Genomic DNA, 20,546 nt, shown 5'->3' on the forward strand with positions numbered 1-20,546 from the left:
TGCTTCATTTATTTTTCATTTATTTCTGATCTGATCTTTATGATTTCTTTCCTTCTGCTAACTTTGGAGTTTTTTTGTTCTTCTTTCTCTAATTGCTTTAGGTGCAAGGTTGGGTTGTTTATTCGAGATGTTTCCTGTTTCTTAAGGTAGGATTGTATTGCTATAAACTTCCCTCTTAGAACTGCTTTTGCTCCATCCCATAGGTTTTGGGTTGTCGTGTCTCCACTGTCATTTGTTTCTAGGTATTTTTTGATTTCCTCTTTGATTTCTTCAGTGATCACTTCGTTATTAAGTAGTGTATTGTTTAGCCTCCATGTGTTTGTATTTTTTACAGATCTTTTCCTGTAATTGATATCTAGTCTCATAGCGTTGTGCTCGGAAAAGATACTTGATACAATTTCAATTTTCTTAAATTAACCAAGGCTTGATTTGTGACCCAAGATATGATCTATCCTGGAGAATGTTCCATGAGCACTTGAGAAAAATGTGTATTCTATTGTTTTTGGATGGAATGTCCTATAAATATCAATTAAGTCCACCTTGTTTAATGTGTCACTTAAAGCAAGTGTTTCCTTATTTATTTTCATTTTGGATGATCTGTCCATTGGTGTAAGTGGGGTGTGAAAGTCCCCTACTATGAATGTGTTACTGTCGATTTCCCCTTTTATGGCTGTTAGTATTTGCCTTATGTATTGAGGTGCTCCTATGTTGGGTGCATAAATATTTACAATTGTTATATCTTCTTCTTGGATAGATCCCTTGATCATTATGTAATGTCCTTCTTTGTCTCTTGTAATAGTCTTTATTTTAAAGTCTATTTTGTCTGATATGAGAATTGCTACTCCAGCTTTCTTCTGATTTCCATTTGCATGGAATATTTTTCCATCCCCTTACTTTCAGTCTGTGTGTGTCTCTAGGTCTGAAGTGGGGCTCTGGTAGACAGCATATATATAGGTCTCGTTTTTGTATCCATTCAGCCAATCTGTGACTTTTCGTGGGAGCATTTAATCCATTTACATTTAAGGTAATTATCGATATGTATGTTCCTATTCTTATTTTCTTAATTGTTTTGGGTTTGTTATTGTAGGTCTTTTCCTTCTCTTGTGTTTCTTGCCTAGAGAAGTTCCTTTAGCATTTGTTGTAAAGCTGGTTTGGTGGTGCTGAACTCTCTCAGCTTTTGCTTGTCTGTAAAGATTTTAATTTCTCCATCTAATCTGAATGAGATCCTTGCTGGGTAGAGTAATCTTGTTTGTAGGTTTTCTCCTTCATCACTTTAAATATGTCCTGCCAGTCCCTTCTGGCTTGCAGACTTTCTGCTGAAAGATCAGCTGTTAACCTTATGGGGATTCCCTGTGTGTTATTTGTTGTTTTTTCCTTGCTGCTTTTAATATGTTTTCTTTGTATTTAATATTTGAAAGTTTGATTAACGTGTCTTGGCGTGTTTATCCTTGGATTTATCCTGTATGGGACTCTGTCTGCTTCCTGGAGTTGATTAACTATCTCCTTTCCCATATTAGGGAAGTTCTCAACTATAATCTCTTCAAATATTTTCTTAGTCCCTTTCTTTTTGTCTTCTTCTTCTGGAACCCCTATAATTTGAATGTTGGTGTGTTTAATGTTGTCCCAAAGGTCTCTGAGACTGTCCTCAGTTCTTTTCATTCTTTTTTCTTCATTCTGCTCTACAGTAGTTATTTTCACCATTTTATCTTCCAGGTCACTTATCCGTTCTTCTGCCTCAGTTATTCTGCTATTGATCCCATCTAGAGTATTTTTAATTTCATTTATTGTGTTGTTCATCGTTGCTTGTTTCATCTTTAGTTCTTCTAGGTCCTTGTTACATGTTTCTTGCATTTTCTGTATTCTATTTCGAAGATTTTGGATCATCTTTACTATCATTATTCTGAATTCTTTTTCAGGTAGACTCCCTATTTCCTCTTCATTTGTTAGGTCTGGTGGGTTTTTATCTTGCTCCATATGTTGTGTGTTTTTCTGTTTTCTCATTTTGCTTAATTTACTCTGTTTGGGGTCTCCTTTTTGTAGGCTGCAGGTTTGTAGTTCCTGTTGTTTTTGGTGTCTGTCCCCAGTGGCTAAAGTTGGTTCAGTGGGTTGTGTAGGCTTCCTGGTGGAGGAGACTAGTGCCTGTGTTGTGGTGGATGAGGCTGGATCTTGTCTTTCTGGTGGGCAGGTCCATGTCTGGTGGTGTGTTTTGGGGTGTCTGTGGCCTTACTATGATTTCAGGCAGCCTCTCTGCTAATGGGTGGGGTTGTGTTCCTGTCTTGCTAGTTGTTTGGCATAGGGTGTCCAGCACTGTAGTTTGCTTGTCGTTGAGTGAAGCTGGGTGCTGGTGTTGAGATGGAGATCTCTGGGAGATTTTCGCCATTTGATATTATGTGGAACTGGTAGGTCTCTTGTGGACCAGTGTCCTGAAGTTGGCTCTCCCACCTCAGAGGCAGAGCGCTGAGTCCTGGTTGCAGCACCAAGAGCCTTTCATCCACATGGCTCAGAATAAAAGGGAGAAAAAGAAGAAAGAAAGAGAGAAAGAGAGAAAGAGAGAAAGAGAGAAAGAAAGAAAGAAAGAAAGAAAGAAAGAAAGAAAGAAAGAAAGAAAGAAAGAAAGAAAGAAAGAAAGAAAGAAAAGAAAAAGAAAGAAAGTAAAGAAAAAGAAAGAAAGAAAGGAAGGAAGGAAGGAAGGAAGGAAGTTAGGAAGGAAGGAAGGAAGGAGGGAGGGAGGGAGGGAGGGAGGAAAGAAAGAAAGAAAGAAAGAAAGAAAGAGAAAGAAAGATAAAATAAAATAAAATAAGCTAAAATAAAATTATTAAAATAAAAAATTATTATTAAGAAAAAAATTTTTATAAAGAAAAAAAAAACCAGACAGATAGATCCCTAGATCAAATGGTGAAAGCAAAGCTATACAGACAAAATCTCACACAGAAGCATACACATACACACTCACAAAAAGAGGAAAAGGGGAAAAAAATCATAAATCTTGCTCTCAAAGTCCACCTCCTCAATTTGGGATAATTCGTTGTCTATTTATGTATTTCACAGATGCAGGGTACATCAAGTTGATTGTGGAGCTTTAATCTCCTGTTTCTGAGGCTGCTGGGAGAGATTTCCCTTTCTCTTCTTTGTTCTCACAGCTCCTGGGGCTCAACTTTGGATTTGGCTCCGCCTCTGCGTGTAGGTCGCCGGATGGTGTCTGTTCTTCGCTCAGACAGGACGGGGTTAAAGGAGCAGCTGCTTACAGGGCTGTGGTTCACTCAGGCCCGGGGGAAGGAGGGGTACGGAGTGCGGGGTGAGCCTGCGGCGGCAGAGGCCAACAGGACATTGCACCAGCCTGAGGCGCGCCATGCATTCTCCTGGGGAAGTTGTCCCTGGATCCCGGGACGCGGGCAGTGGTGGGCTGCACAGGCTCCCGGGAGGCAAGGTGTGGAGAGTAACCTGTGCTTGCACACAGGCTTCTTGGTGGCTGTAGCAGCAGCCTTAGCGTCTCATGCCTGTCTCTGGGGTCCATGCTTTTAGCAATGGCTCATGCCCGTCTCTGGAGCTCCTTTAAGCAGCGCCCTTAATCCCCTCTCCTCGTGCATCAGGAAACAAAGAGGGAAGAGAAAGTCTCTTGCCTCTTCGGCAGCTCCAGACATTTTCCTGGACTCCCTCCTGGCTAGCCGTGGCGCACAAGCCCCCTTCAGGCTGTGTTCACGCAGCCAACCCCAGTCCTCTCCCTGGGATCTAAGCTCCGAAGCCCGAGCCTCTGCTCGCAGCCCGGCCCGCTCTGGCGGGTGAGCAGACAAGCCTCTCAGGCTGGTGAGTGCCAGTCGGCACTGATCCTCTGTGCGGGAATCTCCCCGCTTTGCCCTCCGCACCCGTTGCTGTGCTCTCCTCCGCAGCTCTGAAGCTTCCCCCCTCCGCCACCCGCACTCTCCGCCCACGAAGGGGCTTCCTAGTGTGTGGAAACCTTTCCTCCTTCACGGCTCCCTCCCACTGGTGCAGGTCCTGTCCCTACTCTTTTGTCTCTGTTTATTCTTTTTTCTTTTGCCCTACCCAGGTACGTGGGGAGTTCCTTGCCTTTTGAGAGGTCTGAGGTCTTCTGCCAGCGTTCAGTAGGTGTTCTGTAGGAGTTGTTACACGTGTGGATGTATTTCTGGTGTATCTGTGGGGAGGAAGGTGATCTCTGCATCTTACTCTTCTGTCATCTTCCCCGGTGATCCGATATTAATATATTTAAACATTATACTGTTAAAATCTGGGTGGGAAAGAATAAAAATAGATTATTCCTCATCACTGATCCATAGTACTATGCTAACCAATGAATGATCTTTCACAATAGTGTCTCCCAAATTGATTTCCTTAAAATTCATTTTGTTAATGACTGAGTATGATTTTCCGTTTGAAAATTAATCAATCTTATATATACCTAATACATATGACATAAGGAAGGGGCAGGTGTGTATGTGTGTGTGTGCATGTGCACACTGGTGTGTGAGTGCAAGAATATCTGTGTTGGAATGTGTGTGACTGTGGCATGCCTGGGTTTATAACACGGTGGCTGCACTGACATATTTTAACTATAATTAAAGTACAAATATATAAAACTGAAACTCAAATTACCCAAAAGACTTCCATGAAAGAAAAGATTCTAGGAATTCCAAATTTTTAGACTAATCATATTCTCACCTTATTTCTCCATTGTTTTCCAAACTATTTCCTGGTGTGTAAGACCATGAGTAGCCAGGTGGAAAAGTAAACAGAGATCACACAAGCTCCAAGTGTCAGCTTTTCTGCCCCAGAGCCATGATAATGACACGCTAACACCATCCATGGGTCTCTTAGACACATGTGGCAAAGAGATGTTTTGTTTCAGAGAATTTGTGTGAGAGGCTTGGGAAGTGTAAGAGTTCATTATTCAGGAGGAAATCAGAAGATCACAATACACATCTCAGTGACAATCAAATGCCTGCTCCCTCTCCTGGGTGCCCTTATCGAATAAGCCATTCTGTCCAGGTGAGCATCTTAATGCTCTCCTCACACAAGTGGCCTTTACTAGAGTCATTCTCTTTTCTTCCCACTCAAGCCACTGCACACCTACGATTCTTTGTAATCCATATGGAAATCTGGCAACATAAATTTACTTCTTTACCATACATCCATGGTAGAAAATAATATTTAGACAAACTAATGGCTACACAAAGTCAATCAAAGCAATATGACAACCATTTTACAGAGGTTTAAAAATCCTTCTGCCCCAACCTTTGAGATATTAACACTTAGAACTCTGCCTGGAACATCATCAAATCTCACTAAACGCCAGTCTTAGTAATCTTTCTAATGGATTTGCTCCATAGGACACTCAAGATAAATTGATGAATGCACCTATAAGAGAAACATTTTCTATGCTGTGTAAACCACCGAACCTTAATTCAAACAAAAAGAGACATAGGTCCGGGGACTGCTTTAACTTAAATCACAAGTCTCCATAGAAGAAGGGCATGTAAATTGCTACATGTATAGTGAATGGCTCCTTGATAAAAAGCACAGATACAATCCTAAAAAGCTGAACTTAAAATAGCACTCAGTACAAGTGCTTTCAAAATGCAGATGGTCAATAGACACATGAAAACAAGCTCCACCTTGCTAATCATAAGGGAAAATGCAAATCAAAACCATAATGAGATACCACCTCACACCTGTCAGAATGGCCATCATCAAAAAGAACACAAATAACAAATGTTGGTGAGGATGTAAAAAAGGGGAACCCTTGTACACTGTTGGTGGGAATGTAAGTTGGTGCAGCCACTGTGGAAAACAGTATGGAGGTTTCTCAAAAAACTAAAAATAGAACTACCATGTGATGCAGCAGTTCCACTCCTGGGTACATATATGAAGAAAATGAAGACACTAATTTGAAAAGATACATGCACCCCAATGTTCAGAGCAGCATTATTTACAATTGCCAAGATATGGAAGCAACCTAAGCGTCCAGCATATATATACATATATATATATATATATACACACACACACACGCACGCGCGTGCGCAGTGGAATACTACTCAGCCATAAAAAAGAATGAAATTTTGCCATCTGAAGCCACATGGATGGACTTGGAGGGCATTATGTTTATGTTTAGAGAAATAAGTCAGACAGAGAAAGACAAATACTGTATGATATGACTTATAGGTGGAATCTAAAAAATACAACAAACTAGTGAAGATAACACAAAAAGAAACAGACTCGCAGTTACAGAGAACAAACTAATGGTTACTAGAGGTGGGGGGGAGTGGAAGGTACAAACTATTGGGTGTAAGATAGGCTCAAGGATGTGTTGTGCAACACAGCAAATATAGCCAATATTTTATAATAACTATAAATGGAAAGTAACCTTTAAAATTGTATAAAACATTTATAAAAACACAAGTCCCTTTAACTTCTATTATAAAATTGAGACTTATTTCCAAAGAAAGAGTATCAAAGTAAAAATATCAGAAATACAGAAGCCAAAAACTGTGCAAATGTAAGTTAAGTACACATCTGTGTCTGTATACACACATGATCTCAAAGAAAAAGAGCTGCCAGGAGATGAAACTTAGCACAGCTGTGCTTGGGACACTCCATGGCCTGAGAAAAGCAGAAACATATAAAATAGGTAACATTTACTTACGATGGCTTTAAAATTGAGGACTTCACCCTTGAGAGCAAAAGTCAGCATAGTACCTCCTGCTCCACTCTTAGGTTTTGAAATTAATAGCAGTGAAGCTTCAGCAGGATGGAGGAAGCGACTGGTAAATTTCAGAGTTCAAACCAAACAGTAATTTGGTTTCTATTTAACAAAAGATGAAAACGAAAATATTGTAGTGAAAAAAGACAACAAGCATCTATTCAGTGTATGTGCCTAGTAACCACACCCTGCCAAATACTCACTTCTACAATAAAGTTAAAGATTGTTGCAGATCTTAGAAAGCCTACAATCTAGTTATTGCTGTCAGTCAAAACATCTTGATCCAGTATGTAAAACCTAAAGTTAACTTTCAAATGTATGTATAATCTACTGAATACTGGATTTTCTAAGAGCTAGCCACAGGAAATCATATATGTATTTTTGTTGTGAATTTCATAGGACATTCTGTGCTACTGTTTAGGCACATTCTTAGTTAAATCAATGACTTTTTTTTTTTTTTTTTGTATGCAGGCCTCTCACTGTTGTGGCCTCTCCCATTGCGGAGCACAGGCTTGGGACGCGCAGGCTCAGCGGCCATGGCTCACGGGCCCAGCCGCTCCACGGCATGTGGGATCTTCCCGGACCAGGGCACGAACCTGTGTCCCCTGCATCAGCAGGCAGACTCTCAACCACTGCGCCACCAGGGAAGCCCTATCAATGACTTTTGATTGCAGGGAGGAAAAAATGAGAAAGACAAAGAATTAAAAAAATACTTAAAACTGTGGTTGAAAATAAAATTCGAACCTCAAATCAAAATAACGGTATATAAGTAGCATGACTTTTATTTGAAAGATAGAATTAAAAGAAAGAATAAGGAAAACATGTCCATCTCATTTAATCTTCAACTTTCTAGTCTAAACCATAGTGAATTGTTTAAAGAATCGATGGATTCGGAAATTTTACTTCCCAGTTTCTAGGGGAATGAGTCAACCATGGCACCCTGGCAGCCCTGCATAACAACACAGGCCAAACACATGCAAGGCTTAACTGCAGTGGATATAAGTCTTGGCAGAAAGCTCTGTGATTCTCCCATAACATAAGAGCATGGAACTTCAGGAAGCACTGCTACAAGAACATTTTTCACTTGCCTCCCTATCCTCCCTGAGAGGCTGTCACCAGACAGTTTCTCACTGCCTCCTACATTCTGATGAGGTCTGAGGCTTGCTGCCTATCCTCCTACAGGGTAGAGTTACAGGCTAGAAACTGCTTAGTTGCAGCATGAAACTGACTGTCAGCAACAGGTGTCCTACCATGCATGATGCAGTCATCTGGTCCCTGTTGTTTTGGTGTCACTCTGCATAAGGGACATGGAGATCTGGCCCCTTTGTTAACTCTTGCTTTCACTGTTTATAGAAGTAATGAGGTCTCTGAATAAAAAATGGGCTCAATGTTTCTTTAATGGCTGAGTCTTTCTGCCTTGCCTTGCTGCCACAGCTGTGGGTGGTAAACCGTGGGGACCTTTTACCATTGCTTTTTCACTGGCTTTTAGCACAGTTAGCATTATACATCATATCACAGTTATTCTTTGTACAAACTATCACCTGTCACCTTCCCTTAGGATAGACACAGTTGGGAATGGAGATGGGAATAGATTCTCTCGGCATTATACTTTGGCTTAACTTTCCCAGAACCTTTGAGGAATCTCTGTTAAATGGGTGAGTTTAGGGAGCAGCACAGAGTAAAATGAATGGAGGACTTTCAAAATCAATTGAAATATTCTCAAAATTGTTTCTTAGGGAAAATTACAACTCACAACCAGCAGGAATGGGGAGGATTTTATTCAGATATAATATCACTAATCTCAACCTCTGCTAAAGGACACTTTCTTGGCTATTATGAAAAGCTCAAGGGCTTAAATTTAATTGAAAACAAAGAATATTTGACCTTGAGATCTTTTTTTGGGTGTATAGGCTCAAACTCTGTGTTAGGATACCTGTGAGTGACTTAGGATTTTTCTAGATGTTCTAAAATTCATTACTAGATAAAGCCATTCACTCAATTAATATTTATAATTTATAATGTTCCAGACATTGTTTTAGGTTTGGGAGATACAGTAATTGGAAAAAAAATACACTATTCCTGATCTCCTGGATCTTTCATTTTATAGGATATGGCAGACGTTAATTATGTCATCATAAAATAAATGTGAAAATTACAAATTATGTATGTGCTATGAAGTGATAGAAGGGCACATAATGGAGAGTGTGATGTAGTCTGAAGGATCAGAGGAAGTGATATGTTAGGTAGGATATGGAGGACGAGAATGGGTTAGGTAGAATTTGTAGGGGATGAAAGAAGGCATCCAAGACAAGGCCTCTAAAATGAGAAATTATGACGTGCTTGAAGAAATTACCAAAGGCCAGTGGTGCTGAAGCTTAGAGAGCAAGGGTGTTAGTGATGCAAGATGTAGCTAAGAGCCAGCCATGAAAGGCCACATGGGCCATGTTGAGATATTCAGTCTATATCCTAATGGTGATGAAAAGCTATTGGAATATTTTAAGCAGAAGAGTAACATGACCAAATTTACATCAAAAAAATTACTGCCATTCTAATATAAAGAATGGATTGCAGAGAAACCTTTTAAGAATCTATTGTAGTAGCCCAGTTTAAAGATGATAGTACATTAAATTAGCATAGAAGAGACAGATAAGAGGAAAGATGTCAAATTTAAGATACATTGGGTAAAATCAATAGGATGAGGTAATGGATGGGCTCTCCATGGAAGGTGATGAAAAATGGAGTTCAAGAATGACCATAAGTGGGCTTCCCTGGTGGCGCAGTGGTTGAGAGTCCACCTGCCGGTGCAGGGGACACAGGTTCGTGCCCCGGTCCGGGAAGATCCCACATGCCACAGAGTGGCTGGGCCCGTGAGCCATGGCCGTTGAGCCTGCGCGTCTGGAGCCTGTGCTCCACAACAGGAGAGGCCACAACAGTGAGAGGCCCGCGTACCACAAAAAAAAAAAAAAAGAATGACCATAAGCTAAATAACATGCACTTAGTAAATAAATTTATGGAACTATACTTAAGTTTTATGAAACATTTTAAAATAGAGTATCCTTTTTATGACCATCAAGATTTGAGCTTCTCCTGAGTATAGATATTCCTTTTATACATTTTGTAGTCATATTTAAGCATGGAAATGACCAGTATTCCTTCCTGAGCGTGTTAGAAATTTCAGAATCAAGTGGGTTGTCCTTTTCAGGTAAGTATCTTACGTCTCCAGATGCATATCATAATTATGGACTTTATCTTAATTTTCTTATCTTTTATTTTCTTTTTGTTCCAACTGCCTCCCCCTCATTCAAAAAAAGTCTCCTTGATATTATATGTACCTCATAGACTACTTCAACATGGCTTTTGGATGGGATGGAAAATAAATATATGACACATCAATGTCAGTGCCCAGATGGCTCAATGAGAATAATGAGAAAAAAAGAAACAGAATGGTTTTCTAAAAGTATACTTTCACTTCTATGACAGTCACTCTATGATTAGAGCTAAATTTAGTCATCAAGTTAGATGCAGAAATGTTTTTTTATATGCTGGTATAGCTGTTTAATCTTTTCTATATAAATGATACCTCAGGGAATTTAAATCCACAACTGGCAGAAAGAGCCATTATTAATCATGATTCAGACAGAATCTAAGACAGGATATGGTGCACATAGATAATTATATAATATCTGATAATGATAAACCTATAGATTTTTTAAAGAAAATAAAATATTTTCTGAACCCTATGTGTAAAAACCAAAGTCTTCTAAATTATTTAGTCTAAAAAGATATTTTTATATCACTGAGACCAAGATAAACAAACATACTGACTGATCTCAAAGAAAATAAAAATAATACAGGTCACAGATGAGAATGTAAAAGTCAGAATATAAAAATCAGAGATGCTTATTAAGATATTATAACTCCAGTTTAAGAACAGGATGCTATGAAATAGAGATACTCAATGCAAAAGAAAGTATTCTTACAAATATATATAGGAGATCACCTATCTATTTATCTATCTATCTATCTATCTATGTATCTCCTAAAGGAAACAGTTGGAAAAGAAGGCTTGCTGATAAAGAGAGAAAAAAGCAATGAGCTGAAAAATATGAATGATAAGATAGGATATACAGAGGATCCAATTAACAGGTAGTATCCAACAACTAACGGTTGGAAAATGAGAACAATGAAAATGGAGGGGAGAGAATGATGAAAGAAATTATTTAAGAGAATTTTTCAGAGCTTATGGAAAACAAGTTCATAATTAAAGGACTCACTGTGCACCCAGATAGTGAATTTAAAAAGTCCCTCCTTGGGCTTCCCTGGTGGCGCAGTGGTTGAGAGTCCGCCTGCTGATGCAGGGGATGCGGGTTCGTGCCCCGGTCTGGGAAGATCCTACATGCCGCAGAGCAGCTGGGCCTGTGGGCCATGGCCGCTGAGCCTGCGTGTCCGAAGCCTGTGCTCCGCAACGGGAGAGACCACAGCAGTGAGAGGCCCGCGTACCGCAAAAAAAAAAAAAAAAAAAAAAAAAAAAAAGTCCCTCCTTGATGCATTCTGGAACAATATCACAACACAATGGAAGATCCTAAAAATGTCCAGAGGTGTGGGAAAACAGAATTATAGTAGACTTTCTCATCACCAATACTGAATACCATGAGGCAAGTGGAACAATTATCTCAAGAGTTATGAGGAAAAACCTTTTCATCTTGGAAAAATATACGAAGCAAAAAATAAATCAAGTGTAAAGGTAGTCCAAAGACATGCCTAAAAATAAAAATTTTAGGAATTTACCTCTCCCATACTTTTTATTAGAAGGTTTCATAAAGGAAGTTTTTTAGTAAATAAGTGAGTACACTAAGAAAGAGAAGGATATTAGTTTCTATCCAAAGAGAAATATAGAGTGCCCAATACTAAGCTCTTCAGTAGGTCTGGAAAGCACTCAGTCCAAATAAGAATGAAAGGTAAGATGCTCTAGAATGTGGTATACTTGAAGGAAGGATTAAATTTACTCACTTCTTTAGAATTTATTTTCTCAGCTTAAAAAAAGCATCAAAAGATGCTTTGTACACTGATTGCATAAGAAATATTTACAAAACACATTTTTACTCTTGGAACAGTAATGAACAGAGGATAAAACTAGTGATGTTTGGTGGGAGGGTGATCCATCTAGAGGAATAAGTAAGCAAGACCATCAAATATTATAGCTATATGTCAAGACATTATTTCTGAAGTTGACATAATAAAAATACTGGCAAAGATATATAGATTATTTATATTTATGGAGGCAACCACTGGAAGAACTAAAATTAGACATAGTTGAAAGAGTTAAAAGTAGGCACTCAAGAAGTGGATCTTTGGGCTTCCCTGGTGGCGCAGTGTTTGAGAGTCCGCCTGCTGATGCAGGGGACACGGGTTCGTGCCCCGGTCCGGGAAGATCCCACATGCCAAGGAGTGGCTGGTCCCGTCAGCCATGGCCGCTGAGCCTGCGCGTCCGGGGCCTGTGCTCCGCAACGGGAGAGGCCACAACAGTGAGAGGTCCGCGTACCGCAAAAAAAAAAAAAAAAAAAATAGAATTGGATCTCTGCAGATGGGAATATGAGGGGAGAAGGATTTCCTTTGCATGTTAAACTCTTCTGTATCTGAGTTGTTAAAGCAGATTCAAATTAAATTTTGATTAAAAAAGATAAAGAAGTTGAAAACAAGAATACATGTACAATATGGTCAAAATATGAATACATATATTCATGATTACATGTATAAGTGTACATGGATATATGGTCAGTTAACGTTCACTTGGCATGTGTTAAAGACCTCAAGAAGCTAATATTCATAAATATTTTCTATACTGATGCAGACCATTAAAGGTACAATGGTGAATAAAAAGAAAAAAGCACCGCTGAGAAATTAATGGGAATTACGTTCACCCAAGTGAAATGTTCTCACAAACCAGCTCCTGGAGAAGCAAAAATGATATAATTATATGTCATGGATCTTCAGGATTTCTTACAAATAGTCAAAGTCACATTTCACTGAATGCCAAGGGCTCTGTATGAATATGATATACACAAACACAGACACACAGTATGGCAGGTGTTAGTTTAATAAGAGTACTAACTCTGGATTTACATTGGCTGGTTTTGAATCTTTATTTCACCATTTAATAGCAGGGAAAATTGGGCAAATGATTTAATGTCTCTGTGCCCAATGTCTTGTTTTGTAAAACGAGGACACTAGTATGGTTGCAAGAATGATTAAATATGAAAAGGTACATAAAAGTGTATGCTATATAGATTTCATACATAACAAATGTTTAACATATATTGTTTTAATATTTATATATATAATATACTTTGTAAACATCTAATTATACATATGCTATAATAAACACATACTTGTTCATATAAAAAGACTGGAAAGAAATGAATAAATTAAATGTGTTTATCTGATGGAATTCTAGACAATTTTTGTTTTCCTCTTTATACTTTTCTGTTAAGTGCAAATTTTCAACAATGCAGGTATACAGGTTTTACATTTATAATAGAAACTATAAATTTAATTGTTAATTTAACTAACAAGAGAAATGGTCTTAAGCTACGACATCAGAGGTTTAGTGTGGTTGTTAGGAAGAATTTCCACATCAAGAGAACTTTGAAATACTGGAAGAGGCTATCAGGTTTATGAGTGAACAAAGGGTCAGGGGGGACTTAATTCTTTTCACTTGTATCATCCTATTTGAAGGGCAGAGAAGAGATCATTTATCAAAGTCCTGAGGGAAGACAAATGGTACTGTGACAATGTCCAAATGAATTTGTATTACCAAAGTTGTGTTTTATAACAGACGTATAAGAAATATAACTTGGAAAACAAATGGGCTGTTTTTACAAAGAGTTTTATTCTGGGATTTGATTTATAATATAGATGGAGGTGAGTGGAGAATTGTTTTTCTCATATTTAATTCAATCTGGATATAGTCTCAACCATGAATATTCAGATTTTATAAATTATATACTCCTTTAGCATGGAGCAGCAACTGAAGAAAATGAACAGAGGCTAATGACACAAGTCAAATGTACTACTGTAACTGGGTTTCTTCGTATTTTAAATACAATTAAAGTTGTCTCCCATTTCCAATTATTTCTGTGTTTGATATATTAGAAGTAATAAAGACTACATGTGAAAAGTAATTCAGTTTAAGGTATAGTTCAAAAACCTAAAAGATAATTAGCAGTTATAGTCTGTTGCTTTGTACAAGGAAAAAGTAATTGAATACAAAGACAATGACTAAAATTTAAGACTGGTTAAAGACCATTACTGGTTATCAAATCTGTCAACTCCTGTGGTACTGACACAGCTATTCTCATATCATCGTTGTAATATGTAATAAGAGTATTTGCCATCACTAACACATTAATATATGAAGTAGGATTTGTTGATCTAGGAAGAATTATATATTATGCTCGTATTTAATTTCTCAAGACTATTCTCTGAGGCTTTCATTTGTTCCTTATTTTTGAGAATGGGCTAGTAATTGAAACATTAAACAAGTATCATGTGAACAGAATCAAATAAAAATGAGACTATATAGAATATCATCACAATTTGGGAGTGTACATGTATGTATACATCCATACATAAATATACAATGATTATGAAGCGACAGAGAAAAATGGAAACATTGGGGGTATCTTTGAGGTAAGATTTTTAGTCTTTACTTTTATTTTTCTTCAATCTTTCATAGTTTCTAAATTTTTACAATGAGCACGAAGTGCATTTATAATCAGAAACAACTAAATATTATATATATATATTTAGCACACACTGGTTCCAGTTTCCTGGACTGGGACTGTAGTACATAAAGAACTTAGAGGCTATTCTCTACGGACCATATGCATGCAAAATAAACTAAAATTAAATGCATACATAAAAAGTAAATGCTTTATATTGTTAGAACTGTTTTAACAAAATTGGTGAGAAATCTCAGTAACATATGAAAAACTTATCTATATCAGCAGTGGCAATCTTTTCATTACACATATATATCTGTTAAAAACAAATCCAGGGACTTCCCTGGTGGTACAGTGGTTAAGAATCCACCTGCCAATGCAGGGGACACCAGTTCGAGCCCTGGTCTGGGAAGATTCCACATGCCGCGGAACAACTAAGCCTGTGCGCCACAACTACTGAGCCTGCACTCTAGAGCCTGCGAGCCACAACTACTGAGCCTGGGAGCCACAACTACTGAAGCCCATGTGCCTAGAGCCCATGATCCACAACAAGAGAAGCCACCGCAATAAGAAGCCTGTGCACCGCAACAAAAAGAGTAGCCACTGCTCTCTGCAACTAGAGAAAGCTCTCAAGCAGCAATGAAGACCCAACTCAGCCAAAAATAAATAAATAAAATAAATAAATTTATTTAAAAAAAAAAAACAAATCCAGTTCGCTCTTTTGTAATTATAACACACATTAAATCTCTAGGGTTGATATGTTCAGTGAAGCAAAATTAAAAGAAAAAAAACACTTACTTTGGAGAAACTGTCACAACCTTCCCTTGGGAGAGGAAGAAGTCAGTGGCATCTCTTCCGATAATTGTAGCATTATACACTAAGTTTTTCAAGCTTGAATTTTTCAGTAGGATCTATGTTGAAGAAGAGTATAAATGAGATCATGAATTTTCAAAATATATAACTTAACATTTCTTATTTTTATCAAAGAGTTATATATTTTAATCATGAAAATACTTACTCCTAGTATAGTAACTGGAAGGAAGCAGAATTTGTGTTCAAAGATAGTGTGTGTGTGTATTATTGTTTTTTTTCCAGAAGTGGGCAGGGAGAAAGAGCTACCAGTCAAGGAAATTACAGATGTAAGAACACCTGATCTTTGAAGATATGAAATCCAAAGTTAGCAACTTGGATTTTAACTGTACTGCAAAGGGAAATCTTTAAAGAATTTGGAACAGAGAGCTTACATAATCCAATTTACAAAAAGGTTACTCTGGCTGTTCAGTGTAGAAAGCATTATAAGGAGTGTAGGTTTAGTATCAGAGGTCCAGGCTGAAAACGATGGTGGCCTCATCTAGAAGTGGTAGTAGAGCTAAGGGTTGGCTGTCCCTTCCTTCCTGATGCCAAGATATGGAGAATATTTGAGAATGAGTTACTTCATTTTTAGAGAGCATTTCATGAAAAATGTGAGTTTGTAAGTGTTTATGCAGAATATAATGGGGATTAAAAAAAAATACACATTAGAACGACACAGAGTTATCATGGAAAGTACTGACCCAGAGGACACAGAAGACCTGAGGGAAGTGAATGGTTGGCCAAATTAGAGTAAGGAAAAGGTGACAGCACTTAGGCAGTCCAGGAACTATAGTCATAGGTAGAATATGGTAGATATCTGTTGAAAGATAAATTAACTACTTTTATATTTCAATAAGAACTTTGGTAACCACCAAGACAAGTAAGTTGTTGCTGAAGAGTTTCTACCCTTTGTTTACCCTCAAATTTGGGGCCCTCATGTTGCTTACCTGTTTACAGATCTCAGTAACAATCGAGGCAAGACTCCTCTAGTGTCTTATTTTTAATGTACGTATGTGTGCATTTAAAGTATTAATTAACAGATCTAGTGATTTTAAGTCACAGAGAGCTAATTTCCATTTTCTGGAAGGAAATGTTGAAAATAATAGTAGATGTACTATGAACTGTTACTGGTTTATAGTCTTGGAACTTCCATAACCAGCCCTGAGAAAGCTACTCATTCTGAAGAAAGCTACTCATTCTCATTATGTCACACACACACACACACACACACACACACACACACACAAATAAATTTATATAAAAATAAAAAAATAAATAAATGATGCAAAGGCATAGGGCCCATCTGTGGTCAGATTATTCCACCCAATTCCAGGATTTCATGTAGGGGTCATGTGAGTGGTAGATGGGGAGAAGGGAAAGCTGTTCAAGGAAAGAAAGCAAGTTTTGGAACCTCAATTCTCCTTTTGCAATGACAGCCATTCTTTAACTATTGTGCTCCTGTGTAAATTTTGTTTCAAAAAGTAAAAAAAAAAAAAAGATAGCTCTATTGCTTTTAAAAGTATCTCAGAAAATCACTGCACTCTACATTTTTTCACTGATCATTATACTGTTTAATGGTCCCAGTATTCTATTTGTGACACATAGCTACAAAAATACTTTTTCAATTATAGTAGCCGTTTCTTGAGATTTTTCTTTATACTGGAAGGTTGAAAGGGTTGTTAAGAATGACTTTCTACTACTTAGGCACTGCCATTTATGGTGTTGATGCATATGGGCAAACTATGCCATAGATTCTCAGCAATTTCCAAATCAGTGATTTTCTTGAATGAAATTTAAAATCAAAGTATGTTGTAATTAATATTTTATTTTGCATTTCTATTTAATTTTTATCGTTTCCTTCAAAAGATGTTTATTATATTTGTGAAAAATAAAAGTTCTATGTAGAATCGCATCTATAATCTTGAAGTGTGAACATTATTCTTAGTAAAAAGTGTCAAAAGAAACCATGTTTCTATTTTAATATGCTTTAATCTGATTTTTAACATCACAAATAAAATTTATGTTTAAAAATTAGCTTGTGTTATTAACTTTTTCAAAATAATAATCAAACGGCATAAAGAAATTAAAACGTGTACAGAATTAGAAAACTAGTAATAATACTTAAGTGAAATAAATCACTGCTTAAATCTAATTCAGACCTCTCCTATCTTCTGCAGGCTTAAGCAAAGCATTTCTAACTCTTCAGAAATTTGATTCTGAAGTCAAAAGTCCTCTTCATTGTAATTACAGCTCTAGGCCAGTTAGTACCCAAGGCCCTTAATTATCATTGCACGTAGTGAATTACCGTACAAAATACTGTTGAAAAAGTTCTCTGAAGAGTTTTGTATCTCTTTTTCCAACAAAAAAAGGGAAAGGAATAAAATTTTTAAAAAAGGATCATATCTCAATGTTTGCTAACAGAAAATCAGGAGGAGTGGCTTTCCTTTCCCTGAATTGAGCCCTTTACACTTTGAGACAAGGACCTGAGTTTTTCCTGACTTTTAACTGAATCCTTATTAACCATCACTCATACAGTCACAGAGCCTGCACAGTTATTTTCTCAAAAAGGTTACATCTACAAAACACCAGGATGTATCTTTTGAAGACCAAATATGGACGTGTTTTGCATCAAAAGTATCAAATTACCACCCCCCCAGCTTAACATGAGGAGGAATACATAAAACAGCCTAAGGACAAGGAATAAAAATGATCTGACCAAAGAGGTAAATTAACTTCTGTACATAGTAAGATTCTAACAGCCCAGACTTTCCTGAGAAAGAAGGAGAGAACTATAAATCTGGTTGAAGATTTTATGAAAACTAGTAGAAGGAACAGTCTTAAACAAATATAAGAAATAAAACTGTATGCTCAACATATTTCACAAGTATTCATATGAAACATATTGTTCGAAAACTAAAGTGCTGTTGATGATCCCTGACAAGATATTTCTCAATCAAAGAAAACACTTGCAAAACATGGACATATTTATATAGTTTTGTCAGGGTCACAGGACTGAAAATTTCATTTTTAATTTTTCCTGCATATTAAAAAAATTCACTGTTACATATTTAGCAGCTCTAGCATATATAAAAGCCCTTAGTGAGGATTAACAGTGGCCCTGGTCAGGAGTGCTTTCATAATTACTTCCCTTTCCATATCCTCATTTGAACAAAATTCATCTGGATGTGTAAAGTTCCCTAAAGGAAAGCCAGGCATACTCCGATCACAAGTTTCTACTTACTGTGTCAGTCTTCTTGTACATGAAATGGATCTCAAGTTTCCTGAATGATTTGCCCTTCAAAGTACTTAACTTTCATTTTCCATCTCCCCACCCTATTCCTCAAATGAATGAGGCATCATTTCATTGTAGGTAGTGATTACTATTAAGGAAAAATTCTCCCTTTCACTCTGCTATACCTTTAGTTTAGAAGGAAAAAACATTTAAGGCTTATTTTATCATACTGATACTTTTGTTAATTTTGGGTTGAGAAAGAAATATCTAAAACCCACTTAAACGTTTAACTCCACGTATATTTTGGCCCCAAAGATATCCTTACCTCTCTCAACACAGTGTCATGAAGAGTACAATGAAAGGGCACCACCTTCTTGGGGAGATATGCAGGAAGTCTTTCATACGTGCAGACACAAAACATGAGCATCAGGATTGGATTGGGATCACAGATATCAGTAGCCTAGTTTCAAAGAAGAGAATTATAAATTACAGGAAATACAGATAAAATATATAAAAAGAGCTAAAGCGCAGTACATCAATTGTTGAATTACTTAAAACATCTTAAAATGTTATTGACACTGAAATGTTGCTATGAGCAAACAAAATATTGCTGTGAATCAGAACAGCTTCACCTATGTGTTAAAAGATAAATTAGATGTATTCTAAATATAACAATGACCTCACAGCCTCAAAGATGTGATAAAAGCTAGTCAGAAGTCAGAAAAAATACTGTGCACTAGAAATACTGACTAATGTGATTAAGATACCATCCCTGACTTAAAGTATATAATATGGTAAAAGGTAATAGTAGACAAACTACTAAGGTAAAAGATGGCAAGAGATTTTCAAGCAAAAGCCCAAAGGAGGAGGTAGCAGATGGGATGGCCTTGAAGAATGCTTGGATTTTAAATAAGTTGGTGTTTGAAGTGAGAAAAAGGTATATTCTATCAGAAAGGTAAAGAACTCTAGGACAAGGATATAGGAAGTATAGTGTTCATTCGGGAAAGAAAAAGTACAATCCAAATCACGCATAATAAGATAAGAAGGGGCCAGTTGTGGAAGAAAAGACTAAGGATTGCCACGGCCACATAGAGGAGGGTGTGGACGCCAGGGTGAGGGACTTGATTTCAGAACAAGGAATAACACAAGAGCAACAATTCGGGCAGATCAGGTAGGGGCAGTGGGAGGTGGCTGGGGAAGTACTTTGTCTAGAACAAATCACAGTAAGGCAGAAAATGTAATTATACTGATAAACAAGATAAATTAGTACTGATTGTTGGAAGAGATTTGAGAGAAAATCCAGAATTAGGGAGGAATAACAGCAGGGACAATCAACATAGCCAGAATGTGCATTAAACCCAAAATGTAGAGTCAGGAGCAGAAGGAGGAAGGATTCTTTCTCTCAGTTTATGTAGTGCTTATGATCTCCTAGAGAAAGGTGGAAGTAGTGGGGAAGAATTATTCACAGCAATGAAGTATTGGGATTGGTCTGAGGCAAAGACTCAAAGACATATAAACACCACTGATCAACAAGCAGCTCTGTCATTGTTAGTCAACAGGGAGCTCCTAACATTTCCAAAAAATGAAGATCTACTATGACTTAATGGCACACATTCACATAGCAACTGAAAATGATCCAGGCCTGGCTTGCAAACACAAATAGTGCCAGAGCTAAGTATATCTAAAGTGTTATGTGAAACTAAAGCACTTGATTCTGAAATCTGGCAGCAGTTACCACAGAATAATGACAGCCCCTTTGATCATCTGCTAGTCCACATTCCTGAAAACATTCTTTTCCTTCTTTGAAAGAACACAAAGGTTTATTCTTTCTTGTTCTGTCAATAAGCAGTAAGGCTAACCAATAAAGGTGCCTGGGGAGGAGATTATTAGGGGGAAAAGGGGGAGCCTCGGCAGGGTAGAAAACTGTTAGTGAGTATGATGTGAGGAAAACTGAGAAATATATCAGGACCTCAAAGTTTCTCATCAGTATTCTGTCATCTCACATTTCTTCACTAAGGACAATGTT

At 37.4% G+C, this 20,546-nt stretch overlaps 1 protein-coding gene across 1 annotated transcript in view; it reads right to left on the reverse strand.

Moving 5' to 3' along the window:
- The window catches only part of CFAP47 (cilia and flagella associated protein 47), a 520,230-nt gene that overhangs the window by 231,634 nt on the left and 268,050 nt on the right, over positions 1-20,546 (reverse strand). Inside the window, 4 exon segments of the mRNA XM_067722746.1 lie at positions 6,659-6,817; positions 15,231-15,347; positions 18,846-18,980; positions 20,256-20,443. Of these exon segments, the coding sequence (XP_067578847.1) occupies positions 6,659-6,817; positions 15,231-15,347; positions 18,846-18,980; positions 20,256-20,443 (599 nt within the window).

This window comes from Pseudorca crassidens, chromosome X (assembly GCF_039906515.1).
Source record: "Pseudorca crassidens isolate mPseCra1 chromosome X, mPseCra1.hap1, whole genome shotgun sequence".
NCBI classification, from domain to species: domain Eukaryota; kingdom Metazoa; phylum Chordata; class Mammalia; order Artiodactyla; family Delphinidae; genus Pseudorca; species Pseudorca crassidens.